General features: G+C 44.5%; 1 protein-coding gene across 1 annotated transcript in view; it reads right to left on the bottom strand.

The window, feature by feature from the left end:
• MAP2K5 (mitogen-activated protein kinase kinase 5) overlaps positions 1-18,010 on the bottom strand; it is a 118,146-nt gene that overhangs the window by 23,632 nt on the left and 76,504 nt on the right. The window contains exons 17-19 of the mRNA XM_015811894.2: positions 13,248-13,274; positions 12,896-12,928; positions 321-382 (exon numbers count right to left, since the gene is read on the bottom strand). Coding sequence (XP_015667380.1) covers positions 321-382; positions 12,896-12,928; positions 13,248-13,274 — 122 coding nt within the window. The remainder of the gene's footprint in view (positions 1-320; positions 383-12,895; positions 12,929-13,247; positions 13,275-18,010) is intronic.

The raw sequence follows: 18,010 nt of genomic DNA, 5'->3' as shown, positions 1-18,010 counted from the left end.
TCATTCAAGGGATTTCAAACACATGCCTGTGTGCCTGTGGAAATGCATGGCACCGGTTCTCCGAGAATGCAGTTGTTTATGGAAAAAATGGGTGGGGGCAAAAAAGTCCCCCTCCGAAGTACTTTTATGACCCTTTGTGTAAATAACGTTTACATAATTTAAACAGTTTGCTCAGCTTTGCTGGCCCAGCTGGCCCAGCCCCGCCAGGTCCCTGGAGCCCTGGAAGGATTCAGAGGAAGCCATAAGGTCCTGTGATATGGGGAGTTAATGGCATGTGTCATTTACATCGAGGGCACGGCACATTTGCAAACGAAGCTTACCATTGAGTGATGAAGTGTACAAACGGCTCCGAGAACTCCCCAACCGGAAGGACAGGAGATTCCTACAAGCCCGTTTTGGCCACGGGTAGGGGGAGAAGGCAGGGGAGGGAGGGAGGGAGGAAAAAGAAGGAGAAAGCGTGAGTCCAAATTGTCAATTGCGCCATCACTCTCTGATGGCAAACAAACGGAGGACGTTTTAAAAAACAAAATCAAATAAAAGGAAACCCTGCATTTAAAAGTAATGAGCGTTACGCAGTGGGGGAAACACACGTAGAAATCCGAGCAAGAGGAAGTCGAAAACGGACAATGATAGCCACAGGGCAGGCAAGAAGGTAGCGAAAGTGTAAATGAGAAATTAATGATTATTTAAGTAACACCCAAATGGTCTTGTAATTAACAAAGAGCTGGGAAATTATTCTTGTGTTGACCTTCGCTTCCTCCATCATAGTTGCTATTTATTTACACTTAGCAACCCCAAATCTTGTTAGATTTAAGCAGAAGAGGCCAGGAGTGTATAAAGAATTTAAAAAAAAAAAAAAAAGGAGAGCTGAGCTAATTAACCAACCAGCCGACAAAAAGAGAAGCCAAAGATATATTCCGCAAATGGGGGGGGGGTCCCCGCGTTATTTCAAAGAGAAGGGCACGGTCTCTGTGAGAGGGAGATGCACACACGGGGGGGGGGAGGCTTGGCGGTGCCCCCCTCCCGCCCCAGAATGAAAGAGAGGCTTGCCAGTGTTTATAGTCTAACAGCTCCGGATGTAATGAAATGGCACCGTGGAGGACTTTAACAGGCATCTCATTAGTCCTACGGTTGGAACAAGAGAGCCACGTCTAACAGGAATCAGCTGCAAATGACTTTGCCTCTCATCTATTCTCATTTGCTATTAAAAATATCTTTCGGCAGCTTTTGCCACCGTTTCCCCACCACCTTACCCAGCTCTGTCCCCGAGTGCTCTGCAAAGTATGATGCATGCACCTATTTAAATTAACAAAGGAATGACTTATTTTAATCTCGCCGTGCTTTGCCTCTTTTGGCCGCTTGCGAGAGCCATCTATCATCACATACAACCTTCTAATGCTGCAGGCAAGAAACTCAGAGCGTGTAACATTTGGCGGGAGCCAAACAATTTCTCTCGCACACAACTGTGTCAAATGCATGTGAGGGGTTCATTAGGGAGGGCTGCAAGGGAAATGGCTTGGATGCGACAGGGAGAAGGGGGGGGAGGGGAGTTTAAAAAGGGGGAGAGGAGAGGAGGAGGAGGAGGAGGCTCAGAGCTCCGCCACTAACACACGTGTGTGCATGTCATTCTCAATGGTGGCTGCAAGAAGCAACCACCGAGCTGCTGAAGTGATTAGTAAATATACATATAATTGCGACGGCCCAATTATCAGAAAAATGAGAGTGGTAATTACAAGATAGAAAATTAAGTAGAACTCTTATTAAGTCTTTGTCTCCAATTCAAACAAACAGAAATTGCAGCAAAACACAATTAAATCAAAAGTTACTGAAGAGTACAAGGCGACAAGATTCAGAGGGTTGTCTTTGACATGCCTTTTGTGGGTTGCACGAGGCTGGGCAAATAGAGAAAAGCTCAAAAAACCTCGCCTTGACTGAAGGCCCTACAAGGAAGCGGTGACTCACCCTTGGAGGCTGTTTGGTTGGGGCTTCCATTACATCAGGGATGGGGGACCATGGGCCCTTTTATGACTTGTGGACTTCAACTCCCAGAATTTCTCGGCCAGCCATGCTGGCCGGGGAATTCTGGGAGTTGAAGTCCACAAGTCAAAAAAGAGCCATAATTCCCTACCTCTTTATTACATAAAGGGAACCTTTCAGGGCTGCCTGTGGGCGTTTGCCTTCCACCCAGGGTCTCCAACCTCGGCAAGTTTAAGATTTGTGGACTTCAACTCCTAGAATTCCTTGTGGGTGTTTGCCTCCCATCATAGCTGGCTAACGCATTCTGGGACTGAAGTCCACAAGTCTTAAAGTTGCCAAGGTTGGAGACCATTGCCTTCCACAATATTCTTTATAACAGACCTAATATGGTAGGCCTGCTAATATGGCGTATTTGAGGGCTTTTCAGGTGTGAGCCCTCTGTGGAATTTGGAAGTGAAGATCCGGCGACAACGACTGTCCCACATTTAGGACATCTCTTTGCCCAGCAGGACAGGCAAGGCCTCCCCCCCCCCCCTTGCAGAGTCCTTAGTGCTCTCTCAATTGGTTGTTTGCTTGCAGAAATTTCATGACCCAACTTGGTAAAGTCATCGGCACCTTCCTTCTCTGGACAAACTAAGCCCCGGAGCTCCTGTCTGCTCTGGTTGAAGAATCCTGGGCAGGGCAGAAACCCTCCTGAGAGAGACAAGTCGCCTGGCTGAAGGCCAAGCAGCAGCTTTTGGCTCCAGCAAGATCTGATCCAGAAATTTCCAACACCTTTTGGTGGATGTACAAATTAGGAGTGAGGATTCAAATCAGCCCCATGGGCGGTTCTCCTAACACTATTCTCCATCCGAGGTCCACACAGGCCTCCTGAGAAGCCGACGACAGAGGTGGCCTTGGTTCTCACACAGCGCAACCCTCTGACTCTTCTGAACGCTGGCAGGACAAACGCAGAGATGCGCCATCGGGGTGGCATTGATGGTGGTGGGAGTGTTGTTTTGAGTGATTGCCTCTACCTTGTGAATAATGAACAGTTCAAGAAGGTCAACCCATTACAACAGAAGCTGTTTAATTATTAATTATGCACAATCTCTGAGCGAAAGGACAAGTTCAGAATGTTTAATATGTGGGAAACGCCAACCAGACCCCGGTGTGGCGTTTTGCTATTAGCACTCGTCAGTAAGGCGCTCAAGCAGAACAAGCAAAGCAAGGAGCAGAAAATCTGAGGGGGAGGGGAAGAGAGAGAGAGGAGGTTGAACTTTAAACTCCCTCCCTAATATTTAATTTGTGGATGTGACAGCCCTCCAGCTATGGGCTGAGCCACGTGATCCAAGTGGACGGAAGTGGCTGATTTTGGGCTTGCCCACGGGGCCGGCAGGCTTCGACGCATGCAGGAAGCTTGGTCGGAGCCATTCCTCAGCCACCTCTGATCCTTTTCCTTAATGCTTTTGATCACACAGACATGCAGACGATTAAACAAGCCCTCCAGATTTTAATTATTTACTTGATTATGTATGATTTACTTGATCTATACATTTGTAGAATTATTGTGTTTGGCTCTGCTCGAAATGAACATTCTAGGCAAGTTGCAATTTAAATCAGCAGAGCCCTGCACACACACTCACATGCCGGGTACCAAACGATAAAACAAGTAAATTAAAACATGAATAATAAAATAATTAACTATTAAAAGCCTGAGAAAAGAGATGTGTCTTTACCGAGTTTCTAAAGGAAGAGACAGGGTGGTGATGCAAATTAGCAGAGTGGGGGCCCTTCCAATTTGGGAACAAGGAAGCTGATTAGTCCCCGAGGTCCAAGACCCAAAGTTTTTATTTCCAATTCATACCCTCAACTCTCCATTTCAGGGAGGAGGTGTCTGCGTAGATTCAGGAATACAAAAGATATTTAAAAAGTTTAAAAATAGCCAAGTGTTATTGTGTGTGCATATGTACAGGTAGTCCTTGACTGACAACCACAACTGGAGCTAGGATTTCCATGGTTAGGCAGGGCAGTTGTTAAATGAGCTGCCAATTTTATGACCTTTTTTGCCCCGGTTCTTAAGCGAATCACGTGGTCGCTATGGGAACCCGTCTTCCCCATTGACTCCCCATTGACTCCCCATTGTCAGGAGCCAGCTGGGAAGATTGCAAATAGCAACCACACAACCCCGGGACGCTGCAACCGTCATAAACGCATGCTGGTTGCGAAGCGTCTGAATGTTGATTATGTCACTGTGGGGATGCTGCGATGGTTGTAAATGTGAGGAGTGGTCGTACTTTTGATCGGTCACCGAATGAACGGTTGCAGCCAGGGACTACCCGCATACCTGTGCGAGAAAACCGCGCAACCACCGTGTCTTTGTGCTGAGGAGTTCCCCCCTCTTCCCTTAACCAGGAAAGGGGAGGGCCAGGAGGGCCAGGTGGGCAGAGGCCGAGGTGAGCTGCGCTTCCTGAGGGCTCTGCAGCCTCCCAAGAGGTGATTGGATTCCCTGCTTCAAAGCTGCCCATTGTCCTGCTGGGTCTGAAGGACCCCCTTTCAGGTTTTCAAAGGTGGCACTGCAGCAGGAAAGCTTTGGGAGGGGGGAGAGGTCCCAGCGATCAAAGAGCTGCTGCCTAGAATCCTTTCATCCCTTCCCTTACACCTTTGATCAGCAAGTTCTCCGTAATTTCCATGGTCTATAACTGCTCCGGAAGAGGCAGAGTTAAAGTCATGCTAGGAATCTATATTCTGTATTACCTATTCAATACATGTTTCACACACAATGTTTTCTTCCTGCAAGGTTTATTTCTAGAATATATTGAGAAATAAGTAAAGATATTAATTAAACGCTACCAATAAACAACCGCGGCATCTGGAAGATCTGGGATCAACCCAGCATCTTGGAGATCTACCCCAGAATAAGAACAGGGAATAGGAGGGCAGCAATTGGAAAGGGACAGAGAGCTAATAGCATTGAGGGTCCCCATCTCACTTGCTCCTCAAAGTTAAAGTAATTGTTAAAAAGCTTCAAATTCTATTTCCAGTTTCTAGTAGTAAATAAATATTAAGGTTTGTAAGAGGTTAAGTAAGACGAGCGGGCCGAGTCACATAGTTTTCTTGTGTGTGAGGGTGGGCAGATCCACACAATGCTGCTCAGAATCAGCTTCATATATGCATTTAGCCACAAGAAGGATCTCACTGGAAAGAAGGGAGACTGCACTACTGCTGCGCTTTCTGGCTTCTGGATCACCCTTCTCACAGTTTTAGCTCTATGGAGCCCTTTCAGTATCAATTCATCCGCTAGATCTGTTACAAAGGCACTGAGGTCCTACTATGGGGTAGGCTGGGAAAATCTGAAGTAGGGTCTTGCCTTCTAGTTGGTGGGTGTTTGTGTGTCTGTGTGTGTGAACACTGATGTTGGTTAAGTTATATCTATGTCATTACTGATTCAACTAGTGATGTGATTATGAGCCCTTGCCTAGAACCTAGTTCCTTGGCCTTGGGTCTTATTGCAACCTGAGCAGCGATGTCTCTTTCAAAAGATTTGCTCACCCTTCCTGGACTTCCTGCCAACTTTTAAGAGATGCATCCCGGCATTGATGGCTGCCAACTGCTTTCGACCCTACCAAGGAGCTGCCATTGCATCCCCTTTGCTACAGAAAGCTTGGCAACCTGGACCCTTCTCTCCATTCATCTTTTTAAATAGGGAAGGCCGGACCTTGAAGCCCCTCCCAGAAGCTGGCTCCACCACAAGGCTTCTGTTAAAATGGCCAGCCTGTTTATTGCTCTCTTTCACCGCCTGCCGTCTTTCTTGCGTTTTCATAAAACTCTGCTGCATATAATCAAGTACGTCCATTGACACTTGCAAGATTGAGTTTTTAGGAACCTTTAAATGAGTTTGGCCTCTTGGGAAGGTTTGGTTCTCAGGTTGGTCTAAAGGTAATTATTTAGCTATTCCTACCTGTGGTTTCACCTTATTTCCATCTAGCCTTTGAGTCTTGCATTTAGGTAAGGTCACAGTTTCGGGTCCCATTAAAGAGAACAGCAGAAAACATTTGGAGTAGGGTACAAGTAATGATAGATTCATTCTGACACAAGACTCTCTTCAGTGCAAATGCATTTAATATCAAAGAAAAGAAAATGTATGGTGGGGTGCACATTCCACACCCCTTCTCTATTTCTGGAAGTTTTTGAAAGCGTTTCTGCCAAAGAGATGATTGATCTTAGAAATAAGCCAGGGCTGAGAGTGCTCCAGTGTACTAGACCTGAAGCACTTGACAATCTCTCAAAGGGCCAGCCACTTTAGATGTTGGTAGTTAAGGGGCTACATTTCAGATCTGTCCATTTATAACCACTTGGCGAAACCCTCTTAACTGAACATCATGGCAATATGAAGGAAATGTCTTTTGTTCCCATGAGGAATTTGACCCTGAAATGGCAGAGAACAGAACAGGGAAGGTGGAGCCCAGAGTTTTAGGTGGGTCACCCAAGGGCTGCTCTCTCCTCAACAGGAGAGAAGCAAATGTAGATGGATCTGGGGGCAGATGAGCAAAACAGAGAGAGGACCAAGAGGAGTAGCCTTACAAGAGGGAAAGTCACCTAGAGAGATAATAGTCTTAAGCTCTTGCAGGTGCCAAAAGACTACAGGTAGTCCTTATTTAGAGTCTGCCTTGTAAAAGTGTCCATTTGCAGTTTTGACAGTGACAGAAAGAACTTGGTGACCAGTTGTCTATAGTCATGGTTGTCTCAAAAGTGCTTTTACAAAAGGCAACTGGACTTCCTTGGTTTTTTCCTTGAAAACATTTCGCTTCTCACCCAAGAAGCTTCTTCAGTTCATGAACAACCTGCTTGGATGAGAAGTGAAAGCAAAGGAAAGCTGAAGTCAGATCATGAGAACAGTTGCTGTTTTGCTTAATGACCATTCACGTAACAACAGAGTGGTAGTCCCCATTGTGGTTGCTAAACAAGGACTACCAGTACTATTTTTGTTGGGATCTTGAATAAAGCCGGCTTCCTCATAAAACAAGAACCTTCATCCTTCCGAGAGGCGCTGTGCTCTTCTGTGAAGCATTCGGTTCTTCTTCCAATTACTAGTTTAGCACTTTGTTGAGCGTTTCTTCCAAATGCTAATGCCAGCCACAATTCCTTCAACTGGTAATTTAGAGGCCTGCTGCATCTAACAATGGCTGCAGATAACAATGATTGTTCAAAATTAACAGCCCTAGATAGACCTGTCTTCCAGGAATTCACCCAATTTCTTTTTTAAAGCCATCCAAATTATTGGTAGTCAATATATCTCACGGCAATGAATCCTGCAGGTTAATCATGCTGTGTGAAGAACTGTTTCCTTCTGACTGGTCTGCACTGCCTATGTTGTGCATATACCTCCTGGTTGGTGAGATGTAGGAAACAGTGTTTTAGCTTGTAAGGTTGTCTTTAAATTAGATATTCTAGTTTGCAAAGAATAGCACAGATATGCTTGGAAGAAAATACAATTCTGAAAGAATGCAATCCAGGTGGGAAACATTATTTTGCTCCATGACACGTGGGTGGGCGAATGGATGGGAGTCAGACAACAGAGGGGGGGAAAGTTATTGAGCCATCCTGAGACCCAAGAATAAACGATAATGGAGCTATCTGGTGATTATCTCTTAGAGAAACATTTGTGTTAAATGTGTGATTTAAGCATAAGTCAATTCATATAGCCGCATGGCAAAAGAATATACTGGAAATCCAAATGCATAGTACGCACGATTTAGCTGTTCATGGTGAAAGACTCAGAATGTTAGTGAAAGATGTAAGGATAATTAGAGTTCTGAATGGGATACAAACCACTTTTAGTGCCAAGAACGGATCTTGGGGGAAAAGTGGAAAAGGAAAGAAATGAAAGAAATAAGAATGGAAGTCGCACGACTGCAGGAAGGGAAAGTATGATGAGTGCGATATGAAACATATCAGAAAAAGACAAGACTAATCTCCCAACTGAATAAATGGAAAATGGATGTGGCAAAGAAGATTACAAGTAGTCCTCAGCTTATGATCACAATTGAATTCAACATTTCTGTTATTGAGACATTTGTTAAATGACTTTTGCCCCCTTTTAAGACCTTTCTTGCCACAGTTGTTAAGTGAATCACTCCAGTTGATAAGTTAGTAATATGGCTTTTAAGTCAATCTGGCTTCCCCATTGATTTTGCTGGGCTGGGCTGGGCTCAAGTGTTCTTTATCTCAGTGTTTCTCAACCTTGACCCCTTGAAAATGGACAACTCCCAGAATTCCCCAGTCATCAAAGCTATCTGAGGAATTCTGGGAATTGAAGTCCACCCATCTTCAAGAGGTCATGGTTGAAAAACACTGCTTTATCTGACTGTTGCCTTGCCAACGGGCCTCCTTCTTAGGGACCCGTACTGGCCCTATGAGAAGGAGAAAAAGATCCTCACATCCTGCATGAATCTACATACAGGTAGTCCCACTTACAACAGTTCCTTTAGTGACCGTTCAAAGTTAACAACAGCATTGAAAAAAGTGACCTATGACCGTTTTTCACTTATGACCATTGCAGCATCTCCATGGTCACATGATCAAAATTCAAATGCCTGGCAACTGACTCATATTTATGACAATTGAGGTGTCCCGGGGTCACTTGATCACCTTTTGCGACCTTCTGACAAACAAAGTCAATAGGGAAGCTAGATTCATTTAACAACAATTACTAACGTAACAACTGCAGTGATTCACTTAACAACTGTGGCAGGAAGGGTCATAAAATGGGGCAAAATTCACTTAACATTGTCTTGGTTAGCAACAGAAATTTTGGGCTCCATTGTGGTCGTAAGTCGAGGATGACCTGTATTTCCAGCTTCCCCCACTCCCTTGGTGGCCTTTTTTCCACACTAGAGATATTCTAAGCTTTTCTTGCGAGGCGGCTGAGGCGGCTGCTCCCCCCGGCCTCCTTCTTTGGCACTTCCTCCAGCTCTGCTGTACCCTTTCCCAAACATTGTGACCGGAATGGCAATTCCCCAAAGCCACGTTCTCGCTGCAAAGCATCTGGGCCTGCTTTCTTCCGGAGGCCTCCCCACTGAGGTCTCAGACATCGGAGGGGTCTTCGAACGCTCCCCGTTCACTTTCTGAGAAAAAGACTGAGTTCTGGACCACACCCCGGGACCTCACACACGTGTGGGGAATGGCGCGTCACCCGCTCACAGGTGTGTGTGGGGGGGACCCTGTTAGACAAGGGCCGCTGCGGGTGGGGGCAATGTGGCTTCCCCTTTGCCCTTTTGAGTTTCAGGATCTTTCCAGTCCTCATTTGCTCTCACAAAGTTGGCGCACAAGGGAGCATTTGGCCCAAGATCATCAGTCTTAGAACACTAAACACTTTTAATAGCTAAGACTTGCGTTATCACGAATGTGCCGAAAACAACAGCAGCTGCAACATATCGGAAAGCAAACAGACTTTTTCTCATGAGGTCCTTATTTAGAAAGAGACACAGACACGAGCCCATTAAGTGGGGACAATTATTCTCCCCCAACAGGGCTGCATCTTAAAAAGAGCTGAGGGAGGAAAGCAGGAAGAGAAGGAGGCAGGCACTGAGGGAAGCGAAATCGGCAGGGCACCCACCGGGGCCTGAGGAGAAATGGCATTCATCGCCTGCTGAAGGCAGGGAGCCCAGAAGCCAGCGGGGCTTTCATTGCCCCATTCTGCAGCGCGTGGCACGCAGGAGCAGGTGGTGCTCCTCGGAGCTCCTCGCTTGCTCGCGGCTCACGCGCCCAAGAAGAGAAGCTCATAGTCCTCATGACTGGAGGCAGGGAGCTTCGAGGGTGAGCGGGGCATATGTTAGGAAAAACACCGGAGGCTGGGAGAGCAAATGGAACAGAAGAGCGGCCACGAGAAGTCTCTGGACTTGTTTACGCAGGCAAATTTTGGGAAATAACAGCGCCTGCCTTGGGGGTTGGTAGTCTGGAGGTGGGAGATTTTAGATGGGGCTAAGCGTGGGGTTCCTCGTGCAGGAGATGAAGCATGAAGCTATCCCTTTGTGATCATCTTTGGAATTATACCAATGCGGCATGGTCTAAGTTCTCTCTCTCTCATGCATGCACACACGAACACACATACACACTCCCTCCCGCTTGATTTCTGCAGCATCAACGGTGCACGTTCTCCATTCCAGGCCTACAACCACAGAAAGCATTGACATCTGATCTTGGGATGCTGAACTCTGTCTGGAAGGGCAGCTGCCCCTTCAGAAGTCAACAATAGTTGAACAGTAATTTGCACTTATAAACTTGCTGAATCTGTTTTAAAGACTGAAGTCGTGAAGTTGCCCTGTCAGAAAAGAGCATTTGTTCTGTCTATGCAGATTCTCAGTCATCCAAGTCGTGGTTGTCCCAAAGGTGCTTTTTCAAAAAAGCAACTGGACTTTGTTTTTCCTTGAAGACATTTCATTTCTCATCCAAGACGCTTCTTCAGTTTCTGAACTGGAGAAGCTTCTTGGATGAGAAGTGAAACGTCTTCAAGGAAAAACGAAGTCCAGTTGTCTTTTGAAAAAGCACCTTTGGGACAGTATTTGTTCCGGTTGGTTGTATTTGAAATATATCATTTCTCTGCTGCACTTTCTCCACCGTTCTGCTCTCTGTCCCAGCCCAGACTCTATTGCATTACACAGGTCTTGGTTTATTTCATGGGAGGCCCTGTGAGCAGCATAAGCTCTGACTTAACAGGAAAAACCCTGGAATTCAAATGCAGCGGCTCATCGCAAGTAGGCCATCTGCCCTCCAGGCTCCTACATGGCGACTCTTCTGTGTAGAGCACTGGATTTCAGCAGCTTTGGGAGAATCTCTAGTTTGGACCCCTGTTATAAAAGCAAATCAGCAGCCAACCATCTTTTTTAACGTACTAACATATTTATGACCTCCCTTCCAACTGAAAATTATATTATTCTTTGGACTCACCCAATCCATTCTTTCCTGCTTAAAAAAGCTGTATATGATGAGCAAGAGTCAAGGAGACAATAACTGACTGAATCCTTAAAGGTGTCTTGTCTATGTCTTCAAATCATAACAAGTGAACTTAACTTCACAGTTCGCATGAACTCAAAGATCTATTGGATTCATATCAGATACGAATGTTAACAGCAAAGCTTATCAACTGAAACTCCTTCATGGCATTCAGGAGTCTCTAAAATCGTGCAAGTGGTTTCTGTACTGAAGATGTTATCTAGTTTGGTAATGAAATGTCTGCAAGAAAACCACCAAGCTCAGAGAGCACCAAAACCCCACAGTACAATATACTGTTATGAGATTGTCATGGACATTTTGAAGTTCTAAGATAGATTTGGCTAGATAATTTTCTTAAGCATACGAGGATCACTATTCATCAACTTTACAAGCTCATTCAGGATGGATGTTGAATCCATCATGTTTCAAGAATTTGGGTAACATCTGAGATCTGGTCTGTGTCTCAAAATACAACCCAACTCCTCTGCGCAGGGTCCTCCGTTTTATTCAGGAGTAACTGCTTCAAGATATGCCCCTCCCCTCCTTTGTTCCCCAGATCCTGTCACCTTGCACTCACAACAAACAAAAGCCTCTCACTCGAGTAATGATTTTTTCTCTGGATCCCTCATCTTGCCTCCAGTGGCTTCAATAACCTCCTCCTGCAGCTCGCTGCAATTCCCCCAGTTTCTTCCAGATTCCATTCACTGGTTTTCCCAGGTCCCTGGGCTGCATCCTCCTTCCCATTCACCCCCCACACACAGTCCCCCTTTTTCCTTCTCCGGTAAAGACTTGGTGAGAGCCGAAAGGAGCCCCAGCCAGTCCTGCCCGATTCCTTCCCTTTCCCCGCCACAGAGGGCTTGGAGCAGCAAGGGGAAAGGTCCACTGAGGGGGGGGGGAGCTCTCATGCCTGACCTCTGTCCGCAGTTAAAGCAGAAACTGAGGGGTTCGCTGAGTAGGAGAGGAAAGGAGGCCCTTCCGCCACTCCCTGTATCTCGAAAGAGGCACATCCAGCCCTTTGCTACCCCGTCTCCTCTCTGAAACGCAGGGGCCGTCCGTGGTCACCCAGGGGTCTATGGCACGGCCAACTTGTCGCACGAAAACTTACCAAAGGACAATTCAATGCTGTATTAATTCTTTCGTTCAGGTACTTTTATTATTGGTGAACACGTTTTTGTTGAAATTATTGTAACTCTTCTATTTCTGGATTGACTATATTATCATTATTGGCCACAGTTCTGTCGAAATTAATTTAACTTTTATATTTGTTGAATTGCCTCGTGGTGAGTTGTCCCGTGGCTAGTTGGCCAGGGCGAGCTGGCTGCGGCAAGTTGACCGTGGGGAGTTGGCCAGGGCGAGGTGTCCCATTTCGGTCACCCAGGGCAGCTGATGGGCATTTGCCCTTGTGCTGAAGCATCTTGAAGGTCCTGTAGGAAACCTCCAGACTGGGATTAAATGGATCCAGATTTTGCAAAAGAGACATGTCAACAACCATTTTCTCCCCCAACCAAACTCCAACAAGACACCTCCTTTCAATGTGTTCTTGTTTACAATTCAACTCTGACCCCCATTAATGGGGCTCCCTTTTTGCACACCTCACGAAGCCAAATCGGAGCTTGCCTTTCTTTGCATTGCCTCGTCTGGCAAGGCGGAGAGGCGGTCAATTAACTCAGGGGTTCCGCGGTCTCCCTTTTCCAGGAGAGGGAAGAAAAAGAGAGAGATTTTCCTGAAAACAGCCTCATTTCCCCAAGAATTCAATAGGAAGACTCAGAAAATGGCACAAAGCAGAACAAGGCCGAGCGGAGCCCGACGGCTCAGAGCCGCACAAGGCAACTTGTCTCGCTGTTGAGGACGTCGGGCCATTGTGCTTCATTAGGAAACAAAATATAAGCTTTCCAGTCCATTAGGGATGACTTTAGGAGTGAAAGCACATAAGACAGCGACTCACCTCATCAACAATGCACTGGAGTAACTGGAGAGGCTGTGATGGAAAGGGGTGGGGGACAGGGGAGAAAAGTATTAGGCTATATGCAATATCTTTACATGGAGTGGAAAGGAAAAATCATTAATGCAATAAAATATAGCAAGATTAATCAACAGCAGCAAACTCTTATAAAAACATCGTGGCTCAGGATGTCCTATTATTTCTAATGGTACCTAATCTAATACAGGCAGTTAAAGGTTTGCTTTTTCCGCAAAATGCAATTTGCTAAGTTTAAAACAAGGCATTCAAGCATGCGAAGGAAGCAGCCATCAGGAAAAAGAAAAGTGAATTTTTTTCCCAAACTCATAAAGCTTACCATTAAAGATCCCTGGTTTTTCTGAATCTGAAAAAGGGGGAGAAAAGGGGAGGCAATATGTAATTAGCATGTCATAATCAAAATGACTCACTTGGACACATTATGATCACTGAGAGAAAATTATTGTATCGCTGGTGGCAATTTGTGGGCATGTGTTAACACAATTTACATAATGAAAATACACAAATGTTAATAGCTCGCTTCTCATTTATAGGCGAAAGTCAGCAGAATGTTAATTTCACACAACACTTTTTAGTACCCTCCAGGTTGTATTAGAATAGGGAGAAAAAGCATAATCCATTTCAAAAGGCTGTTTACGATTCAGATATAAATAATGTTTTATATTGCTAGATTGTGAGCACTGCGCTTAATGTTGCAATCATTGCTAATGTTATGAAGCTCACTCTTTTTAAATTAAAAACCGATTTATTTAAAATTGAAATTAAATCATAGTCAGAAATTAGAATTTTGGATTACTGCCAGGGTCTGCTCATAATCCCCTCTCTCTTTTTTTTTAAGAAAACTTTAATTATGTAGCTGAACTATCTGCCTGTACTTGGTGAATACTAGTTGATGCTTCACTTTTGATAGTTTACTACATGCCCTCAAACCCCATAGCTACTTTCCATATACCTACTTTAGGTTTGAAAAGTGCCTGTCTTTTGGACATTCCCATATTCCCAATGACCTTGATGGGCGCCTGCAAGACTCAAGCTGAGAGTTGAACAGAAATGGTATAAGGTCTCCTGCTTGAGCAGGAGGTTGGACTAGAAGACCTCCAAGGTCCCTTCCAACTCTATTATCCTATGTTCCATGAACGAATCAAATCAGTTCAGCAATCTGGGCTTGGTAACCTGCTCAGAAAGTCAGTTTCGTGCGTAGGAGACCCACGGATGGACCAAGAAACCTGAAGGTGTCCTTTCCTGGATGACGTCCCTGTTAGCTGCCAGTAATCCATCCAACCTTTTGCACAGATCAACACATCCCCTCAGTTTTATAGTATGCTATTTGACATCCCTTTATTTATTTACTAAAATTTATAATCTACCCCATACCAAGGGGAGTTTTACTTAAAAAAATGTTTCTCTAAAAGGTCCAAACTAAGTAACAAAAATGCTGTGAAGTCACAAAGCATACTTAAAAACATTTCTGGGATACATGGAAATGCACAAACTTATTTTTCTTGCAATGGTTGACCCTTCCCATTCGATATTCCCAGCTCAGCAATGTCAGAAATGATGAATGGCTGGTATGCTGACCATCGGCTTTGTAGGTTCTTTCTTCCCAATTTGCTGGAGGCTTTCTCTCTTAAGTAAAAGTTCGCCCAGGTAACGATGCACCACAAAACCCAGACCAAATCCATATCTGTGCATACACACACCCCACAAGAGAGCGGGAGGACAGATTCGGAAAAAGAGATTTCTGTTGCACTTGTAGGTGTAGGCTTCAACCTACCACCATTCATTTAAGCAACTGAAGTTAAGACAGCGCTGAAAAAAGTGACTCGTGAAGGGTTCCCATGGTCATGTGATCCTAATTTAGACACGTGGCAACTGGTATGCATTTACTTTTTTTCCTACTAATTTTATTAAGAAATATATTAAGCAGGTTAAACTAATACGAGAACTTAATACAGAAATACATAAAAAGAAGAAAATGTAGGGAAAAAAATCCCCCAAGGATGTAGTAAGAAAAAGAATCTTCCTCTTTCATCCCCAGCAAGAATATTCAATGATAAGAACTTATCACTGTCTCTTAAAATATAACCAAATACTTCTTCATTCCATATGTCACCCCATTTCCTATAAACTTATTTCTAAATCTTCAGCTCTCCTTATTAATCAGAAGTCCAGTAAAAATTAAGAGATACATACCAACATATATAATCTCCATTTCCATTTAATCTAAATCCTGCTCATCCCTCTTTAATAATCAAAACCTAATCCCAATTAATAATTAAGCATTGTAAAAAATTAAACACTATTAAACATTACCAGAATTAGTAACCCTTACTTACCTATCAAAAATAATAACATAGATATTGCAAGCTAAGCCATTATACCCAGTTAAACATTAAAAAATAAGCTATCCAATCAATTAAGCATCACCAGAGATAGCAAATTGTTATTTATCCATAATCAAATAAAGCAACTTTATACTTTTCTTATTCTTCCTCCTGGCTATCCTTAAGTCCCATAGATAAAATTCTAATTCCTGTTTTCTTCTACTATCTTTATCTCCTTTCTCAAAATTCTTGTTATCCCTTATCCATTTGTAACTTCTGTGTAGTAGCTCCAATACGTTCAATTTCAAAGGGCAATCCATATTACTCCTTCGATACATTATTTATATATTTTGTCTGCCATGTATTTCCCTCCCGGGGTCACCTGATCACCCTCTGGGACTTTCCCAGCTGGATTCTGACTTAATGGAGCCCCCCAAAAGTCATAAAATCAGGCACAGTCATGCGAGGACTCACAACTGCATTACTTAGTGACGGAGGTTCCAGTCCCAATTGTGGTCCTACATCAAGGACTACCTGTATGGTGATTCCCAGCAAAGAAACCAGTCTACGTAACCTTCAGAGCAGATGGGAATGCTGGGAGCTGCAGTCTTAACATCTCCAGCCAAGTTAGGGAAGCCTAGACAAGTAGCCTTCAACTTCGGACCACAATTGAGCCCAATTGGCTGGCGAAAGCAGGACATTTTGGATAGTTTCAACACTAAGAAGGAAGGATCCCATCTGGGATGCTCAGATAATTGAAGAAGAAGAGCTAAAACCCAGCAAAAGCATTTCATCAGGATAACTGAAGCAGTCAGTATAAAATATATGGCCAAAATGTGTGCCAGGAGGTTGGATGAAGAGAGAGAGTCAGCAGGCGTTAATGCAGGAGGCCCCAGGGCAGGGGTGTCAAACTGCCAGGCCCGCGGGCCGGTTTCATCCTGCTGAAGACGCACCCACCCCATTGCCGGCAATGCAAAAAGTCGCGATACGTTGTGACACATCACATCATGTGGCGAGTTTGACACCCGCTCCCCAGGGTATCTGGTGGGAGGGAGCATTCGGAGAGTAACCTGGCTTTCAACCAAAACACACAAACAATTCTATTCCTTGTCTGTTACATCTTTGCATTCCTGTAGAGTGAGACATCTATAGAAAGCAAGCTGTGGCCAAGTCAGGTTTCAGTAATAATTTACTGCACCTATTTCAACATTTTGCATTATAGCATGGGTCCCCAAACTTGGCAACTTTAAAGACTTGTGTACTTCACAATGCCGGCTGAGGAATTCTGGAAGTTGAAGTCTGTAAGTCTAAAAGTTGCCAAGTTCGGAGACCCCTGCGTTACAGCATCTGGAACTGGTTATTTTGGAATCCCCCAGTGCTGTCTTAATGCTGCAGAAAATGATGGGCTGGTTTCTCAATTACTTAGCAAGGAAGACTCAAAGTTGGTTGTCCATACAAGGAATGTCAATTGCTCCAAGCAGAGGCTGGGAGGGCTGACTCTTCATCTGCTAACTCTATTAAGGCATCTGATTGGAAGGACCATATTTCCCCCCTAAGCCTTTGCTGGCAAGGTGTTCAAACTCTGTTAGGTACATTGTTCAGTGCAGCACAACGTTGCTTACCTTCTCCAACCTACAAACCTGGAACATTTCACCAAACAAAACAGCCAACACAATCAATGAAGCATCTGGTTTTAGGATATACTGAGGATATTGTGTGGTAAGATTTTTCAATATAAGGTTCTAGAGTGGGAGGCTTCTCCTCTTTCTGCCACCATAAGCAACTAGTCTTGGGTTAGAATTAGGGAGGGATATTCTCTAGCAGGCTCAATATTCTGGCAGGCTCAATGGGGCCGTTCTTCGTAGCCTGTTTCCGGGGCGCTTCCTCTGCCGCTCTGCCTGCTCTGGTCTTCGGCTCAGCTTGTCTTCTCTGGGTCCCACTTGGTGGGAACAAGGCTGAGCCAAGCAGCAATTACTAGTACAACGTATATGAAATACTCAGAAAACTTTTAAACTTCTCTATGAATTCTCCTCTTCCTTATCACAATCTACTACAGTGCACAATCTGCTAGTGCTTGAATTACAACCATAATGGTTGTGATGATTATAAAATGGGTCACCACATGACTGGACCCAATTTTACAACCGTTTTGGAGGTGGTCGTTAAGCGAACCCATTGTTTACTATGGGGCAGTTCTTGGAAGAAACCAAATGTAAACACCCGTTTCCAGCAAAAATGTTGTCACGAGAGCAGGAGCCCCACAAATGGCTGTCAACCCAGGCCAGCTGTGGAGCACCCAAAATGCAGTCATGTGATCAGGAGGAGAGGTTAGAATTTCAGAACTGGGTTGTAAGTAGCTTGTGGGTGTCCATCATAACTTCGGTCACTAAGCAACTGGTCATAAGTCAAAGACTATCTGTACTTTTGTTTTTAACTCTGGGAGAAGACTGCACCGATTCAGTGTATGAATAACATACAGAGCGAGGCTTGAAACAGTATATTCTATAGATTCCCTGGAATGCTCAATAAAACACATTCATATTTATATCCAGAAGAAAGTGTCTGTGGAGATTCTCAGTCATCCAGGTCATGGCTGTCTCAAAGGTGCTTTTTCAAAAGGCAACTGGACTTTCTTTTTCCTGAAGAGGTTTCACTTCTCATCCATTCAAGAAGCTTCTGGGGTGAGAAGTGAAACGTCTTCAAGGAAAAACGAAGTCCAGTTGCCTTTTGAAAAAGCAGCTTTGGGATATCCAGAAGG

Source organism: Protobothrops mucrosquamatus, unplaced genomic scaffold (assembly GCF_001527695.2).
Source record: "Protobothrops mucrosquamatus isolate PMUCROS unplaced genomic scaffold, P.Mucros_1.0 scaffold56, whole genome shotgun sequence".
NCBI classification, from domain to species: domain Eukaryota; kingdom Metazoa; phylum Chordata; class Lepidosauria; order Squamata; family Viperidae; genus Protobothrops; species Protobothrops mucrosquamatus.
This window is presented reverse-complemented; position numbering and strand designations above follow the sequence as displayed.